General features: G+C 41.7%; 1 protein-coding gene across 1 annotated transcript in view; it reads left to right on the top strand.

Moving 5' to 3' along the window:
- Positions 1–12,957: 12,957 nt before the first annotated feature.
- The window catches only part of CNTN1 (contactin 1), a 187,105-nt gene continuing 181,759 nt past the window's right edge, over positions 12,958–18,303 (top strand). Inside the window, exon 1 of the mRNA XM_074984080.1 lies at positions 12,958–13,018. Within this exon, the coding sequence (XP_074840181.1) occupies positions 12,958–13,018 (61 nt within the window). The remainder of the gene's footprint in view (positions 13,019–18,303) is intronic.

Raw genomic sequence — 18,303 nt, 5'->3', positions numbered from 1 at the left:
TGTAACCTATCCTTTAAATCCACTTTGGTACCAAATGACTGGAAGACGGCCAATATAACACCAATATTTAAAAAAGGCTCTAGAGGAGATCCTGGCAATTATAGACCGATAAGTTTAACATCAGTACCAGGTAAATTAGTAGAAACACTAGTAAAGAGTAAAATTGCAAGGCACATAGAAGAGCACGAATTGTTGGGCAAAAGTCAGCATGGTTTCTGCAGAGGGAAGTCGTGTCTGTCTAATCTATTAGAATTCTTTGAAGGGGTTAATAAACATGCGGACAAGGGGCACCCAGTGGACATAATATACCTAGATTTCCAGAAAGCCTTTGACACGGTCCCACACCAAAGGCTTTTATGTAAATTAGGTGGTCATGGGATAGGAGGAAAGGTCCTTTCATGGATCGGGAATTGGTTAAAAGACAGAAAACAAAGGGTGGGAATAAATGGTAAATTTTCACAATGGAGGGGGGTAACTAGTGGTGTTCCCCAGGGCTCAGTCCTGGGACCGATCCTGTTCAACTTGTTCATCAATGATCTAGAAAATGAGGTAAGCAGTGAGGTGGCAAAGTTTGCAGATGACACCAAGTTGTTCAGGACAGTCAAAAGCAAAAGGGATTGTGAAGAACTACAAAAAGATCTCAGCAAACTGAGTGATTGGGCAGCAAAATGGCAAATGAAATTTAATGTGGGTAAGTGTAAGGTAATGCATGTTGGAAAAAATAACCCAAATTACACGTACTACATGATGGGGTCAAATTTAGCTACGACAGATCAGGAAAGGGATCTTGGAGTTATAGTGGATAGTTCTCTGAAGACATCCACGCAGTGTGCAGCGGCAGTTAGTAAGGCAAATAGGATGTTAGGAATTATTAAAAAAGGGATCGATAATAAGACAAAAGATATCATACTTCCCCTATATAAAACTATGGTACGCCCACATCTCGAGTACTGCGTGCAGATGTGGTCTCCTCACCTCAAAAAAGATATATTGGCATTAGAAAAGGTTCAGAAAAGGGCGACTAAGATGATTAGGGGCTTGGAAAGGGTCCCATATGGGGAGAGGCTAGAGAGACTGGGACTTTTCAGTTTGGAAAAGAGGCGATTGAGGGGCGATATAGAGGTATATAAAATCATGAATGGTGTGGAGAAAGTGAATATAGAAAAATTATTTACCTTTTCCCATAATACAAGAACTAGGGGACACCAAATGAAATTGATGGGTAGTGGGTTCAAAACTAATAAAAGGAAATTTTTCTTCACACAGCGCACAGTCAACCTGTGGAACTCCTTGCCCGAGGCGGCTGTGAAGGCCAGGACTCTATTAGGGTTTAAAAAAGAGCTTGATAAATTTTTGCAGGTCAGGTCCATAAATGGCTATTAGCCAGGGATAAAGTATGGTGCCCTAGCCTTCATAACAAGGGCAGGAGATGGATGGCAGGAGATAAATCACTTGTCTTCTGTTCTCCTTCTCTGGGGCGCCTGGCATTGGCTACCGTCGGCAGATGGGATGCTGGGCTTGATGGACCTTTGGTCTGACCCAGTATGGCCATTCTTATGTTCTTATGTTCTTATGTTCTTAAATATGTGACTCCATAAAAAGCAATGGAGGAGAAATAGACTAAAGTCTGTGCTCAGAGAAGCTCACAATACACGTAGGAAAAATAAGACCCCTTACTGGTCATTTAACTAATTTGGGTAAGGAGGAGATTACAAAAATCATATTTCTATTTTGATTTTTCTGTTAGGTACCAGACAAGGAAAAGAAAATATCTTAATATTTCACTTAATTGTACAAGAAGCTTAATAGAAACAAGCAAACAAACAAACAAGAAAATGACAGAAAAGGCTGCTGTTCCTAAACATGCAAGTAAAACGTTGGAGACCATCATATAATTTCCTGTTGGGCATGTAAAAAAGAACTGTAATAGTAACAGGACCTCCCAGAACAGCAGAGTTACATCTTTGTTATACAGTATAAAACCTAGTTTTTACAGCAAAACACAATAGAATGTGTTTCTGTTTCTCGGTACAAAGACTTTTAAGGCATAGAATCTATTCCTTAGATGTACTTGGCTCAGAACCTGAGTAAAGAAGGGATTAATCTTTTGTGTAGTTACTCCAGGGAGAGAAATTGCAATTTCCAGAGAAGGAGAGAGTGAGGGGAGAAGAAAAAGTGTAATTCTGAGGCAGCATATGGTATGGTGTCATCATCCTGCTGTTGTGCCATTTTTACTTAAGATGCCATCACAGGTGCCACTACAGATTTACATAAGGAAAGAGGGTGAGGACAGTAAGAAAATGCACTGTGCTTGCTTGAAAAATAGGACTTACCTTGTTGCATTCTGAGAATATATTTTCTACACTACTGTCTGTGGATTGATGGGAAGTGTACAGTCAGCTGCAGAAACTCCAGAAAACTACCATACTGATTAAAAAGAATTGAAATACCAAAAACTTACTGTTTGGTTATTGCTAAATCCCTGCCTTTGAAGGAATTAGTGGTGAATGAGAACAAAAGGAGATATATTTGTTAACAATTAGTTTTGCTGAACTAAATCTTGAGGTGCTGGACACATGCAATTCCAGTAGATGAAGTGCTGAAGTCTTTACAAGTTGAAAATTCCCATCTTCAGACAAAACCCCTGTTGAAGCACACAGGCTGCTAAAGGATTTGGCCCATAAAATTAAAAGTGGTCACTGCATCTCATGGCTTGGACCGCTGTGTTTGCAGAGAATTTTTCTCTGTTAGACTAATAGAGTAATTTTAATAAAAAGCAGAGCAGTTTGAATTTTCAGTTATTAATTTTATGCCTTTAGACCTATTTTTGGTTTGCGTGTAATTCATGAACTGATCATCATTTTCTCTGAATATGTTCAGCATCTGTAAGAAATTGCCAAAAAGCTTTGATAGTTTTCAGATTTTAGGTTACTCACACACTGTCCACTTCAAATAGTTGCTTTATGTTGTGCTGGAGTGTGATCGTGGCTGCCAAAAATGTGTCTGTGACCTAGTGTCAATCAGTCATGATGGAGGCTCATAGGCCTCCTGGTGGGCTTTTTTCTGGACAGTTGGTAATTTAAATAAGCGCTTAGAAGGAGATCACAAGCCTCCTAGGCACAGATCCCAGGACCCAGACAGTCCCCTGCTACAAACCCAGGCAGGAGATCCCCACCCCAGTATGCACTAGGCCCCGCCCAAGCCTCCTAGTGGATAGTGGCTGGCACAGAAGAGCGAGACCAAGGACAAGGCAAAAGTAGGTGAAACAAAGTTACAATTTTATTAAAAGAGAACACTAAAATAACGAACTAGCTGTACTAAAACCCTGAGCAACAACTATAAACTTACTATATACATTGTGATGATTTGGTGATCCTTGAACGAAGTTACAATGTTTTATTTTTCTGGAAGGCAAAAAATGAATTTATTAGTAGGAAGGGATAGGTAAAAGGGGAAGGGTTTAAATATCCCTGCTGCCAACTAATAAAGGTAGGGCGAGGGGTGCTAACCCCTGCCTCTAACCGGGGGCAGGGCACTACACCTGCCCCAAAGTATAGGCCTGGGGGTGGTCAAGGTTGACTCCTCTTATTTGTGGGAGGCCTTCTGTTTCCCCTGAATAGGCTCTATTTAAAGGGGGCTCCTGGGCGGCCTCAGCTCTGCCTCAGGGAGCTCTGAGGTTGGCAGCTGATGGGAGGTGAGGAGGCCAAGCCTTCACTCACAATAATATATATAAAGGAGGATTGAGTGTAAAAACAGGGCAAGGAATAATACCTTCCTAGTAAACTATTAATAAATGTTTCAATATATACTATAACAACAATACCTAATAACATAAACCAGTTAACAATTAATAATTAAATGTGCTGTAAGTTTTGAACCCTGGGCTCATAGGCCCGGCCCTGAGGGTCAGGCCCTCGGGTCCTGCGCTACCCCCGTCGAAGCAGCGCACCGCAGGGGCGCGACCCCTGCTCCCCCAATAGGGCCCCGATGTCCCAGGTAAGTTGTGTAGTAGCTATATGTATGTGTGAAAGGTCAGTTCAGGTAGATAGTTTTACATGTCTAGGAGTCCAGTCCGGTAGAATGAGTCGTGTCCAAGTAGAGTGACAAAGCCGGTAGTCAAAATGGCAGTGCCGGTGAGGTGGGCGTGGAGGTGTTAAATGGAGGCCTCTGGGTTTGGCAGCCAGGAGCGCAGTACCCGCCTGACGGCGGGCCAGTTCAACACCTAGCTGCCGCCCCACAGAGACCGCTTGCCGCCACTTGGGAGAGGAGCTGCTGCTTCTGGGTGCAGGTGCCGCTCGAGTCCAGTCAGTGCTGCAGGTGTAGTGGCAGCGCTGAAGTGATTCAGCTCAAAGATGGTGATTTCAGCTGATCTTTGCCGCTCTGAGCTACCCTAAGGGCTCGGCGGATGCCACAGATGCAGCCAACGCCTCCCTATACAGGGGCCCAGAGTCCTTGTCTGCGCTCCTGAGAGCCACAGAATGGCCTGACGCACCTGCTTATATGCAGGGAGTTCATGCATGATTCATGATTCTAAATGAATATTCATGATTGTACCTGCGGTTTTCAATTAGGTCCTCTGGGGTGTGGAAGGTGCTAGAAGCTCTCACCTCTGCCCAATCAGAGGCCTAGAATTCAAACACCTTGCCATGAGTTCAGGTTACTGGGGAAACCAACTGTCAAAAAGTGATGGTTGGTAATGCTGCCAAATGGCAGCCTGTGAGACTTTGGATTTTTCATGTGCCTGCACTGTTTTTTCATAGCCAAAGGTGTGTATTCCCTGGCCCACGGGGACGATAATGTCCTTAGATGTTATAAAATCACAACACCTCCTTTCATTTAAGCTAAATGATGCTTAAGCAATTAAGCACCTTTTATTTAGGCTATGTCTACACTTGCCTGGAAGGTCGATGGCTGCTACGCGATTTTTGGTATGCCTCTTGTGTACCAAAAATCAACTTTGCAGCCATTGACTTCCTCTGCTGTCTTCATGGCAGAAGGTGAATGGGTGTGTGCATCCCATCAACCTTCCTTAATCCTCGTGGCTCACAGGGAATTCCTAGGTCACCGTTGACCCTGGAAGGCATGAAAGAGTGTCCCGGATGATTGAACCTGAGTGGTCAGTCTTCTGGCGTTAATGTAGATGTAGCCTTAGTAAGATTGGTAAAACACAAGTAGCACCTACCCAAGGAGCTGGGCAATATGGGAAAGCCTGAGTAAGAACGAAAGAGGCAGAGAGACTAAGAGATGCACTGATTGCAAAGATAGGAGTTGAGACATTGACTGGTGGTTTTGTGTGTATCAGAAGCAGAAAATGACCAGGAAGCTGAGTATATAGCGAATGAATTATTGGTAGCATGGCTGTGAGAGAGCAGAGATAGAGCTCCTTGTGACACGTCTGACTGAGAGAAGGATTAGATTTCTGAACAAGGAAACTATCTTCTGCGCTCCCCACCCACAGCATGTACCTCCATACTATTGCAAACTGCATGCTGCTGTCCACTTCTTTGCAGCAGTTTCTGACCTCATCCCCACTGCCTTCAGACATAAAGCAGAGTTGTCTTCTGGTAAGCCCAGGAAGCCCTCCAACCAGTTAATTGTGGCAGTCATTAGGAGCTATTAGTTCTGTATCTCAGTGCACTAGCCTGTGTTATTTTTCTGCTGGTGTAGACTATGAGCACCATCCAGAGCTCAATGCTGTGGTGGAAGACTTGTTGATTTAATTGCACAATAGAATTGCTAAATCCACAGATGTAGGAAGGAGGGAGAGACACTAGGTAGTAGGCAATATACGTCATTAGTTTCATTTATTATTTTTAACAAGTAATTGGTAATACTAGGTACTGTAGCAGCTAGGATTAATGAAAAGTAAGTCAGATTGAGTAATGGGAACTGTTAACTCTTCAAAGCAGGTCTAGATAATGAGCAAGTAAAATGCTTACCCAGAATCAGAAGAGGCTAAAATCAAAACAAATACAAAACACTGATTAGGTTGAAGTAACATACTGTTCCTAAAAAGCTTTGATTAGAACATGCCACTAAGATAATTTGCTAGTAAATTGTTGTAATTATGCATATTCATATTTTGAGAAAGGGTGGAGAATTAGAGAGTTGCACTAAATTATTGTATCTATTTATAATGTAATCTTGGTGGCTTCTCCTGTTCTCTAACCATTTTAGAGGCATAAAATTGTATAATTGTAGTAATAGGCCGGTACGTTGTAATAATAACAAGGACCTTGGTTTGCTTCTCCTGGCTAAATGGGGCCAAATGGAACTCCTTTTAAAAATTCCCTCCCCACTCACTTGTAGCTATAGAATGGGGGTTTTTAGCCTCAGAATAATAAACTGGTGTGACAGAAGTTTGGTCACTGTCAATCCCTTAGTGATCAGTGGGAGCAGCTAGATGGCAGGGAGCCCCAGAGAGGTCTTACTATGGAAACTGACATAAAAAGTCTTCTGTACTGCTACCCTTCCTATCGTACAGCTCACAACCTGCGGATTATTTTGCAGCTTTTTCACTCACTTCTTTCTTCACACCCATCATCAAGTCTTGTTTCTTCTTCCCGCCATATTACTAAACCTGTTCCCTCCTCTCTCTCTCCTCTGACCAAAAAATGCTGGTTCACACATCTCTCTGTGGAGCTACTGCAACTTTCCCCTTCTGGGCAATCCCAGATCTTCCTTTTCCTCCCTCCAAAATGCCCAGCAGGCTATAAATAAAATAACTTTCCTTCCCTGCTGCTCTCTCGTTTGCACCCTCGATCTTTCCACTGGGTTCTGGCCTCCTGCTGTAGAAGGTTCTATCTCCTTCTCCTACTTCTCATGTTTCTGTAAGATCAGCCCTGCTACATCTCACCTCCCATTGCTATCCACCTCTCCCTTTATACAGTGCCCACGTTTCCTGGTTTGTTGCTTCCTTTTTCTCCTCCTCCTCCGCCTCTCACTTTTGTGCTTTGTACTTCCAGAGTGCTAAGAATCTTCATTATCTATTTACAAATGCGATTTTTTGGCTTTGAAGTCCATTGCTGACATCCACCATTGTTCTGTTTATTCCCCTGCTCTTTACCTACTTTGGGTTCACATTTGAAAGAACTGGAAACTATCAGATTCATTTGCACTATTTTTTGCCTCACATGATCTGTGTTTTAACTGTAGTCCTCCCTTCCCTTGTCTGTTTCTTCTGTGTGTGTGTGTGTGTGTGTGCACACTTATACATATTTTCCTTCTGTAGAATGATGGTGCCGTAGGGTTAATATTCAGATAACTAGGTAAATGATATGACATATTGAATTAGTTCAAAAGTGTAGATCCACAAGAATACTGTGCCACATAGTCCCTGAAAGGTGTGAGGCTGGAATGAAGTTCTGATGAGCTGCAGCACTCTGGAGCAAGTCTGGGCATTGGCCCTGGAGGTGTTTTTGGGGTGAGGGTTTTGAGTTGCGCGCGCGCGCACACACACACAGACACACACACACAGTCTCCCTCTTTAGATCTGTTGAGACTCTTCTGGACTGGACAGGCTCACTCCATCGTTGCAAATGGCACCTGGTCCATCCAGTCTGGGATAGTTGGCAAACCTCATTACCGCAGCTAGGGGGAGCTGCAGAGCCCTGGGCTGGCAGTGGCATCATGGAACTGTCAGGGAACAGGGCCAGGGGCGCCTGTGGCAGAGCTGGGGATTGGTAGGACTCAGGGCTAGGGAAGCCTGCCAAAGAGCAGGCGGGTGACAGGACCCAGGAGGAGCAGTGGGATACATGGCAGGGCCAGTGGAGTCTGAGGGAGCTGTTCGTAAACATGGTGTGAACCAGCAGGACATGCAACAGGAACCGGGGGGGGGGAGTGGGAGGGGCTGGCAGAGTCCACAGTGCTTACGGTAGGGCTAGTGGAACCTGGGGGATCTGCACAGAGGCCTGGACCTGGCACTGGAGGAGCTAACAGTGGGGCTGGCCCCAGCTGCAGGGAAGTTAGGTGCAAACCTGAGGGTGCTGCAGCACCTCCACATGCTTCATTCCCATACCTATGAGTCTGGGAGGCTTAGTGCCATAGTGAGTCATACTGTCCCTGATGTGCAAGGCGCTGCATCAGCTCTATTCCAGAGCTAGCCAGCTACTCTGGCTAGGGTACCTGTGGGAGAGAGAGCAGGGACAGAATCCCAGTTTCCTGCCATTCTCTAAGGTACTAGGAGATCCAAGAGCCAGGAGGATCAGTTCTTCTGTGCTCAGCAGTGTCCAGACTGCAGTTTTAGCTGGCTCATGTGGGGAGAAACAAAATTGTTAAAAGGGAAATAAATACATTAGTACAAGGTCCATTTAATTAGCCAGTAATGACATCTGACACCAAGGCAGACTAGGATTTGTTGTTCTCAGCATGTCTTACTTTTCTTTATTCAATTGCTGAAATTATATGCTATTGTAAAATACACACTAGCAAAAGATATATAGAGAAGGACATATATCTGGCCAGGCACAGGTGAGTAAAGCAAGTCCCTTCGATTGCTAACACTTTTCACTTAGGATGTGATATGCATCTTACTCCAAAGAGTAAAGGTGCAGCACTTCAAGATCAAGAGTCTTTTTTATCTGTAATAAAACAACAGACATGGTGCAGGAGCAGTGCAACTTTCTCTTCTGATACCGCTGCTTTCTTATCAGTTTAAACTCCTGCTTAGGCAGCTGAGTAGCAACGTCATGCCCAATGATACTTTCCTGGTCCTATAAAAAGTAACCTGTGCGTTGTCTCATTTAATAGCAGGAAGCACTACAGACTCGAGGCAGGGGAATATATCCAAATGCTTCACTTCTCTTCTGTAAGCTGAGATGAATCACTTTAGATGTAGCATATATGCAGTTCTCACTCAGCTGAAATAATGGGAAGTAAAGGAAGATTTTTATATCTTGGCAGGGTGTCTCTCTATACTGACAGCTCAGTATGCTTGTTATTTATAGCTTGGGGATTTACAGCCATAGCTTCCATTAACCCTAATTTCCTGAAGAGTGAAGGGAGAGAAAAGCTTTTCAAAACTGAATATAATTTATTAACGATCAATACAAAGGAACAGGGCAGAGGGACCTTGAATCAGCAGTGGTGCCTCTAGTTTCATATAGACGACAGAGCTTTATTGTTAATGCTGTTTAACCCCATTGCCTTCTAATATTCAAATACAATCATTAGCTGAAGACCTAGTGATGTTAACATGAGAAACATATAGTTACTATTGTTCCCAGCATACTGTTTCATTGTTGTTTAATTATGCACATTATTTTACAATAACTATGCATTTAAGTCATGTCACCTCAGTACAGACATATGTAATAGGCAATGAAAAACAACTGTGTAAGTTGATTAGCTTCATAAGAAATGTTTAGCCCTTTGAAAAAATTTTGAATGATTGGCAGCATCTTTCTCTCATCGGTTCAAGAGAAATGTGAAAAATATTTATCATGTTGCTCCCTAGTGTTGCTTCTTGGAAGGATGGAGAGAGAACCCATTTCATGGTACTGTTTTTAGAATTCAGTACTGTAATGGTTGCTGAGATGTAGCAGGTGTCTTAGGACAATGCAGAGTCCTCCCCTTGTCCTGTTGGATTGCCACACTATTTGGTGGATTTTGCTATATTAATATTTTCTGGTTTTCTGGAAGAAAACTCTTCCTAATTGTGCATTTTGGGCAAAACAGATAGTATTGCTGGACTTTAAAAAAGCTTTAATGTTACAGTAAAGGCAGTGGGGAAGATTTTTAGTGGAGAAACCATTCCACACAGACCAGCAAATTCACATCTAGGCTACATATGCATTCATGTTTTTATTAGTCTAAGATTTTTTTAATCTGGGAACTGTTTTCAAATAAGCCAGGGTTCCTTGGACTGCACTGTAGTGGTGTGTATATTCTGATGAACTTTAGTTGGTTTCGTAATCTGAATTTCCTAATTAACAGGCTCTGATAGGTGAAACAGTGTTTCGGCTGCTGTTAAAAATTCCATCTGACAGATTGAAAAAGAGCAAACCTACCAAATCTGTCATTCTCTGCCCGATACTCATTGAACTGGGACAGTGCATACCATATTTCTGTAGAATTAATTAATATTACCTGACTTTATTTTTATCAAATCCCCTCAGCAATACCCGTGCAAAGTTATATGGAAAAATAGTTAAAGGAGACCCCCCTCCCCCCCATAGGTCTGTGATTGATTAAGGATTCCAAAGTAAGGCACCCTCCCAGGCCTGCTAGCGTCCCTCAAGCGTGTTTAAATAGAATGTGCAGAGGGAAAATAACAAATGCTCATTTCTCCTAGGATCACTTCTGCATTCTGTGCCTGGTTTCCCTGTATTACCTCTTGAAGGTCCGAAGCTGCAGCCTCTGATGACGATGAGTGAGATAGCTGGCTCTGGTGATTGCTATCTCTTCGCTAGCTCTGCTCTTTTCTGTGGGGGAAAAAGCAGGGAGCCATAAGATGTTCGTGGATAGGAGGAAAAGGCCTTCATAGCTGTTACAACAGTGGACTCCAGTGGTGTGGAGGGGTACAGTTCCTTAGGGAGAGAATACAAGGGTAGAGCCTTCAGCTGGACCTGATCAGAGAACTCAGACACAGTGGAATCCCCATTAATTCAAATGCCATTCTTTTTGAGAGGTAGCTTTAAATCTATCTGAGTTTAAGTTCTAAAACCTATATTTCTGGGTATAGCAGAATCCTGCCTCTGTGGTGTTTTTCTGCTCTTTTTCCTACAACCCCATGATTTTTCAGTAGGTCTGAAAATGTTTATCATTCTGCTGTTTCTCCTATCTGGCCATGCACATCCATTCTGGGCCACTTCCTGTTAAAAATCTGCATATGATAAAATGTATTTTGATAATGAATAATCAGTTGCCCAGTTAAATGTTATGAAAGGATATTAAGACAAACAAGGTGAAAGGGGAGATGAAACTCAGACAGTGAACAATTAAGAAATAAGAATATGTATTTTAAAAAACAGTAGAGTGACAAATGTCAAGAGGCATGCCAAGATCATCAAAGGTTATTTAGGTGCCTAACTCTCACTGATTTCAGTGGGAGTAATGTTGTTAAATAATGTCTGTAGAAAAGCCAGAAGACATCATCAGAATCACTAGCTCAAGACAAAGCAATCTGGTAGAAGGCAGGTTTGGAATTAAGAAAAGAGAGGGTTCATGATGCCTATGTTAGCCAGTATAAATTACGCATTGGAGTCCAAAGAAAAAAACGGTCTAGAAGACACTATAGCTGTGCCTACAGGAGCAATTTCTTTCAGAAAATCAGGCCCTCTTTTGAAAGAACACTCAGAGCATCCACACACAAAGTGTGCTTTTTTTATATGAAATCGAAAGAATGCAACGGAAGTCCTCTTCTGCAAACAGATCAGGAAGAGCACCTCCTTTTGAAAGCTTCTTTCGAAAGAGAGTATGTGCAGACTCTCCACGAGCCCTTTTTTTTGAAAGAGCAGTCCTCATGGCATCAGATTTTTTGATCCGTGGCCCATTCTTTCAAAGAGTGGGGCCTGTGTGGACTCTCTGTATCGAAAAAGCAAATTGATCTTTTGATCTGCTTTTTTGTGTGTGGACACGATCTTTTGAAAGAAGATCTTCCAGAAGATCACTGTAGTGTAGACACAGCCTATGTGAAGATTTTAGTCTTAAGTGAAAGGGGGCCAAATATATTTGTACTATATTTATATAATGAAATAGAGTCACAAAGGGGAAAAAAACCCAAAACTCCCCCCCCAAAAAAAAGAAAAAAACCCCCTAAGAACTGAAGTAAACGTAATGGACAGTGTCCTCACGTTGGTAGTACATGGAGATCTATTCCACCAGTAGTGGATTGGAAATCACACCCTATTCAAAGGTTATAGAGAAACTAGTGACTCACCAGATCCAATGAAGAGAAGAAAAGAGAAATATGAACAAGATGTGATGGATTTCAAGGATGCTTTTATGCATCCATTGCAAGAAACCCATTAAAAGAAACAAAATATATACTTGAAACACCATGACTCACTGTCTAAAGAAATAGGTAACTGCCATCAAGAAAGAAAAAGCTAGCAAAATATTCTAATGTAAACAATCAGGAAATATGAAGCAAAGAATTCTGGAAAAATAAGTCTGAACTCTGGAAGGATCCAAACGAAGCTGTGTGCATTCATTACTTGGTTTACTGCACTCTTCCCCCCCCCCCCCCATGCAGATACAGAATATAAAATAGCTTAAAGCACCTATAAAATAATTGACTTATTCAAGGTAAAAAACACCTACTAAGCCAGAGAGTAAAAACTGTGATTGCCTTTACATGGGTTTGTGACTATGGATTAGAACTCTTAACAACTACAACATGACAAGCACAAGAAATGTATTTTCCAAGAGATTAGAAGCCATCATTTCATGATCGTTTTTCTGTTAACGGTACTGAAAATTGCATTTATTTTGTAAATTGCTAGTTAGCATGACTGAGGGTGAGAGAATCAGGAGTTTCATCATTAGCTAAAAACTGGAAACTTTTTTCAAAGCTGTCTAAGCTGTTAGGTGTATATACAATTTGCACCCATATCCAAACCTATCCTGGTTTTGGTTTTGCAAGATGAGCCAAAGTGGAGCCTGTTGGCCTATTGTGTCAACCCCTCCATACTTTGAATGGTAGAGATGAATTATTATAAAGTTATTTGAGATCCTTAGAGGGGAGATTCTCTATAAATATAAACCGTAATATACACAGAGATCCAACATTTAGTCTACCAAATTTGAGAGTACTTTTAATTTACAAAGGTTTTTGTTATTTATCTAGGAAACATGGAAAATGTAGCTGACTTGAACATGTACTAGTTTCTACAGGAACAGTCTCTCATCAGAATTATTCAATCTTTTTCTTTCCTTTCTTCTTAGGTATTTTTAGTTCTCTGAGCACTTGTGTTGCAAGGCAGAGTTCCTTTTGAAATAATCACCTCTGAATAGAAGATGAAAATGTGGTTCTTAATCAGTCATCTTGTTACAGTGTGTTTCATCTTCTGCCTGGCAGGTAAGGTGACCTCTCATTTTAGTTAAATGAACTAACTTATTTTCAGTGTCACAGATTTCAAGGTCAATGCTGGTATTTGTATCACATTGAATTTATTTTTGCAGGTATAGTTAGCTACTAAATGTGGATAATGAAACTGGAAGAAAGTGTTTCAGAGTATAACTGAAGCAATCATTCAAAATAAAATAAAAATGAGCCTGATCTTACATTTATTTCTGGGTCTCTCTCATCTAGTAAATGTTGTTAATCATTTTTTCTATTGATTTATCAAGTTTTACGCAAAAAACAATATAACAACTGTTTGTGGTCAGTGATTGAAATGACTAGAAGATGGGAAAGATGTCCATGGGATAAGAGATTGAAAAGATTGGAACTGCTATCATGTAGGTACCATTTAATGAAATAAAATAAAATTTTAAAAAATCAACATTCAGCAATAGAAATATATGGTGGCATCTTGACTTCTATATTGTATACCATTGTGTTAATGTGACATATGTTAACTTTAATTAAATTCTAAAACTGTACTTTAATTAGAGTTGCTGTATAATTCAGATTTCGAGGATCCAGTTTTATAACCCGTCAAAATTAGGGGGCAGTGAAAACTGAAGTTTTGGCTCAGTCTTTTGTAGCAATAGCAACCAATTACAAAGTTCAGATCCAGCTTTGAATTCTTACCCCCAGCACCTATTCCAACCTCACCAAATGCAAAGGGCTGCAAGAGAGGTAAATTCATATTTCAAATATTACTTCTGCCTTAAACAATTGTCATTTTCATAATGAGAAAATAAAGCTCAGTTTTGCAGAGCCACTGCAGGCAAAATTCCATTTCAGGGAATATTTTGTTTCTGTATCGACCACAAGGGGCTGGGTCTACACAGACAAGTTATTTTGAAATAACTATCCTAGCAGCTACACAATTCAACCACTATTTTAAAATAATTTCAAAATAGCGGTTGGCTCTGCCAGGCAGGAAGGTGTGGGAGTGACACAATAAAAGATGACTTGATACATGAGAAAGAGTTAAGTTGTGAAGGTCCTCGCAGTGAGAAAAACTGTCTTAAACTTGCTGAAAAGGAAAAGAGAAGATCCTGGAGGACTTCAAAGGAAGATGGGAGTAAAATGTCAAAGAACTGGGCAAGGAAGATGATCTTAATGGATGTATTTTGAATAGATTCCTTGCAGCTATGCATATCAGGGACAGCAGAAGACAAGCAGTTACAGAATTTAAGATTGAATATGTGTGCTTGAATCAGAGCTTTGGATAGCATGAAAAATGGATTGGGGTGCCAAAATTAGCAAGAACTTGGTGTGACTGGGGCTTGTAGGTTGAGGAGAAAGAGACATCAAGGATAGTGTGCATTGGTGACAGAGAGTAACAACAGTGGTGGAGAATGTGTGGAGAGGAGAAGTTCTGGAAGGAAAGATCAGATCAATCAAGTGCATCAGCAGGCTGAGGATTAGATTAAGGGAGACAAATCAGGAACTGAGAGGCTAATTTGTGAGTCAGTAGCATAAATATGACAGTTGAGAGTTTGCAAGTCGTGTCTAAAGGAAGAAGAGGAGGACCCTCTGGGACTCCTGCAAAGTGAAGAGGATAGAGAAGAGCAAGTTGAAAGAAACATTGAGGGAACAAGGCATATTTGACAAGTTTAGAAGGGACCAGAAGGGAAAAAAATGAAGAGGCAGGAGAATTTCTTGACAATAAGGATTTACTCATAAGTGAATGATGGAAAGTAGGTGAAAAATCTACGTAGCATGGAAAGGGAAGAAGTGGAATGGAGAGTAAGGCTGATCACAATAGATTTTATCAGTCTTCTTCTTGCCATTAAGATGCTGCATGGAGAGACAGGCAGAAACGACAGACCAAGGGGGTAATTTATGGTAGCAAAAAGTAATGTGGAATATGGGTGTAATATGGGAAAATAATGCAGTTTGGAAAGAAATAGAGCAGAAATAGGGGAGGGTATGAATGTGTATGGTGATGCAGATGACCCATGCATATTTTAATGATCTGTTAGCTTATGCCAACTATTTCTCCTTCATTTCTGGTCATTCAGAACTAATAACATTGTGCATAAATGCGTGAAAACAATTTTGAGGGCTTTAAGGCAGGTTAAAACAAAAAGGTCGAGGCAATTGCTGTAATAGTTTGTTTCAAAACACCATCGAAACACTGTCAGTGGCAAGCCAGCAGTTACTTTGTTGACCAGAAGTGGACAAGAGTTAATGCAGCTGCTGTACAGGTGGAAATCGTCTCCAGTAGTGGGAGCAACATTTATTTTTCAGATAAATCAGTGCGTGGAATCCAGTCTTGCAAATGGAAGTTGAAAAAACTATAATTTCAGTGCTTCACTAACTGATCCATCTCTGACACAATCATAAAGAAGGGTCACCTTTCAGACTGCACTGGAAGTGGTGCAAAATGAATGAGAGGAGCAAATTACCCAGTGAGGATGGTACTTGGTGGTTGGCCATCTGACTGTCAGAGATATTTGATGCCTGTCAGCAGCAGTCCCCATCTTCCTGCTGTACCTGGGCTCTCTCTGGCCACATCTATGTGGACAGCTTCTGTTGACAAAATTGGGCTTTTGTCGAGAAAACTCACGAGCTTCTACACGGGGCTAAAGCGCTGGGTCGAGAGTTTGTCAACAAAACTCAGCTGTTCAGTCGGCAGCATTATCTCTGTTCCCAGTCAGGTATAACTCCTCTGTCAACAGTGTTTTGTCAACAGAGTGCCTATGTAGACACTTCTGTCAACAGAGAGGGCTTCTGGTTCCCTGGGCAGCCCTGTTTGCAGAGTTTCTGATTGGCTGTCCTGTCGAGAGAGGGCAGGGCAGCCTGGGTGCTCTTTGTCGACAGTGACCTCTGTCAAAAGAGGCTGCCTGTGTAGACGTGGCCTCCAAGTCCCCAGTGTTGTTTCTAAATTGGCTAACTTGTTTTACAGCTCACCTCTCCCCTCTGTAATGCTGATTTTAACCTTTTTCATCAAGTTGACCGAAGAAAACAGGTGGGTGATTCATGTGACCTAGACTCAGTTTGATAAACTTGGGGCTAGTGGATGAAGCTTCCATTTCAGTGAAGGTCTAGCTTTTACTTCGTTTCTCACTAAGACATACTCCAAAACCTAATGACTCTTCTATGTTTAGTGTACTTTGTGAATCTCAGTTCTGAATGTCTAAAAAGAGAATCTGTGGAACCAAATATTTCTTTTTAATTAAAAAGTTCGAATGGTCTTAGACTTTCTAATGCAATACAATAAAAAACTTTGCTTCAGATCTGGCCCAGAGAGTCAGTACTTTTGCCATTCTATTGCTAATCTTTTCCCAGCTACCAGTGAGATCATTGATTAACTATAGTATGTCATGCAGTTGTGATGTAGTTTTTTTTCTAATTTAAAAGTGAATTTGGTGCATATGAGAAGTCTCAGTATCAGAACACAAGTGTTACTTTTCTAAAGAACACATGCAGACAAGAACAGCACAGTATATATTTCTATACAGTGAATCATTCTGCCATTCAATTGCTGCTTGATCTGTGCAAGATGAGTTTACCTGTTAGGCTATGTCTGGACTGCAGGATTTTGTTGACAAAATGGCCATCCTGTAGATGAGCTCGGGGTCGATCTCACTGAAGAATGAGAGGGCAGCTGCCAGAAAGTGCATCCCAAACTGCAGCATGTCCGTGTGGGGCCATCACAAGCCCATGTGCAGCTTTGGCTGCATGATGCTCAGGACCAGCTGAGTCACCCGCAAACACAGGGCAAGCACAGCAGGCATTGTGAGAGCTTTGCAGTCCTTCAAAGGGGTAGGCAAGCCCACAGCAGGGGCAGGGAACGGCTGTCTGGAGGGATTTCCACAGGGCTCTGGCACCAGCTCTTGGAAGGAACTGGTGACCTGCAACCAGGTGTTCACTTTGCCAAGAGTGCACCTAGGCCATCTGGCCACTCTCTGTCGGGAGAGCAGATCGCTCTTTCAGTGTGATTTGGTGTCTGGATGCATTCTATTGATAAGTTTTTTGGGCAGATCTCTTCCAAAAGAAAGCTTCTTTCGACAAAACCTTGCAGTCTAGACATAGCCTAAGAGGGTTTTGAAAATTTTGCCCTAAGTCCAAGTGTCATTGAAAGTCTAAAGTCACTTTTGAAGTGATTGGATGGGCTTCAGTTCCTATGTACCTTGGATGCTGATGAAAAATTTAATGTAAGTCTTCTAATGGACATGATGGATATGTGCCAATATAATTACAAACTATAACAGCATGTATCTGTTGACATCCTTTTGGCAGTCTCAGAAGAGAGGCAAAGGACTACAATTACACTTTCATTCAGAAGCAGAGTGGGTCATAATCAGTGATCTCATTGGTGGCTGGGAGAAGGGTGTAGATCAGAGCAGTTTTTCTACTTGCTTTAATCCAGCAGTATCTTCTTTGGCTGCCCCGGGACAATCTAGTCATTGTGTACAGAAGAAGGTGGGGCTGCTTTTGGTGGGTATTCCTTCTGTCCAAGTGATGGAGTGTTCTTTGGAACCAATATCCATTCATCCTCTCAGGGTATGTCTATACTGCATCTGGGAGTATGTGTCCCAGCCTCTGTAGACAGGTGTGTGTCAACTCAGCTTGAATTAGCACGCTCAAAATAGCAGTGGGGACTTTGTGGCATGTGCTAGGCACCCATACACAAACCCAGGTGGTTGGGTAGGTGGCTAGCCTGTATCATCACCCATGCTGATATTTCTCTTTGAAGTTGACAGCAACTTCCTAGATGTGTTATGATGTTGTGATGTCAGGTTTCATGACCTGGTCACAGATGCAATACTACAATAATCAGTAAGACCCCACTGTGAAATGCAGCTTTCTCCACTCTATTACGAGAGAATAAAGATGTCATTATTCGTAGATTCTAAGGAGTTGCTATGATGTGCTTCATGACTGTAATGCTCAAAAACTCAAAGTTTATTGTTTATCTCCCTATGAGCCTAGCAGAGTACATTTTTGGGTCCCTTCCAAACTGTCTTGGACTCGACCTTGAGTTCATGTGAGTTTGAATACAGAATCTGATCCAGTTCTCAAGATCAAATAATTTCTAGGGTATATTAATAAAGCTGAGCCTGATAAGCTCATGATGAGTGGTAATGAATTACTCCATGCCTCTTCTCCTGTAGCAGTATACAGCAGCAGTCAAGGTCAGCCAAGCTGTGTACTATGTAAAGATATATTTGGCTTTTGCTGCCTGAAATTGTGATAGATTAGTAACTGTTAATTTGCCATATTAAGAAAGTGGAACTTGC

This window comes from Carettochelys insculpta, chromosome 1 (genome assembly GCF_033958435.1).
Source record: "Carettochelys insculpta isolate YL-2023 chromosome 1, ASM3395843v1, whole genome shotgun sequence".
Taxonomy (NCBI): Eukaryota; Metazoa; Chordata; order Testudines; family Carettochelyidae; genus Carettochelys; species Carettochelys insculpta.
This window is presented reverse-complemented; position numbering and strand designations above follow the sequence as displayed.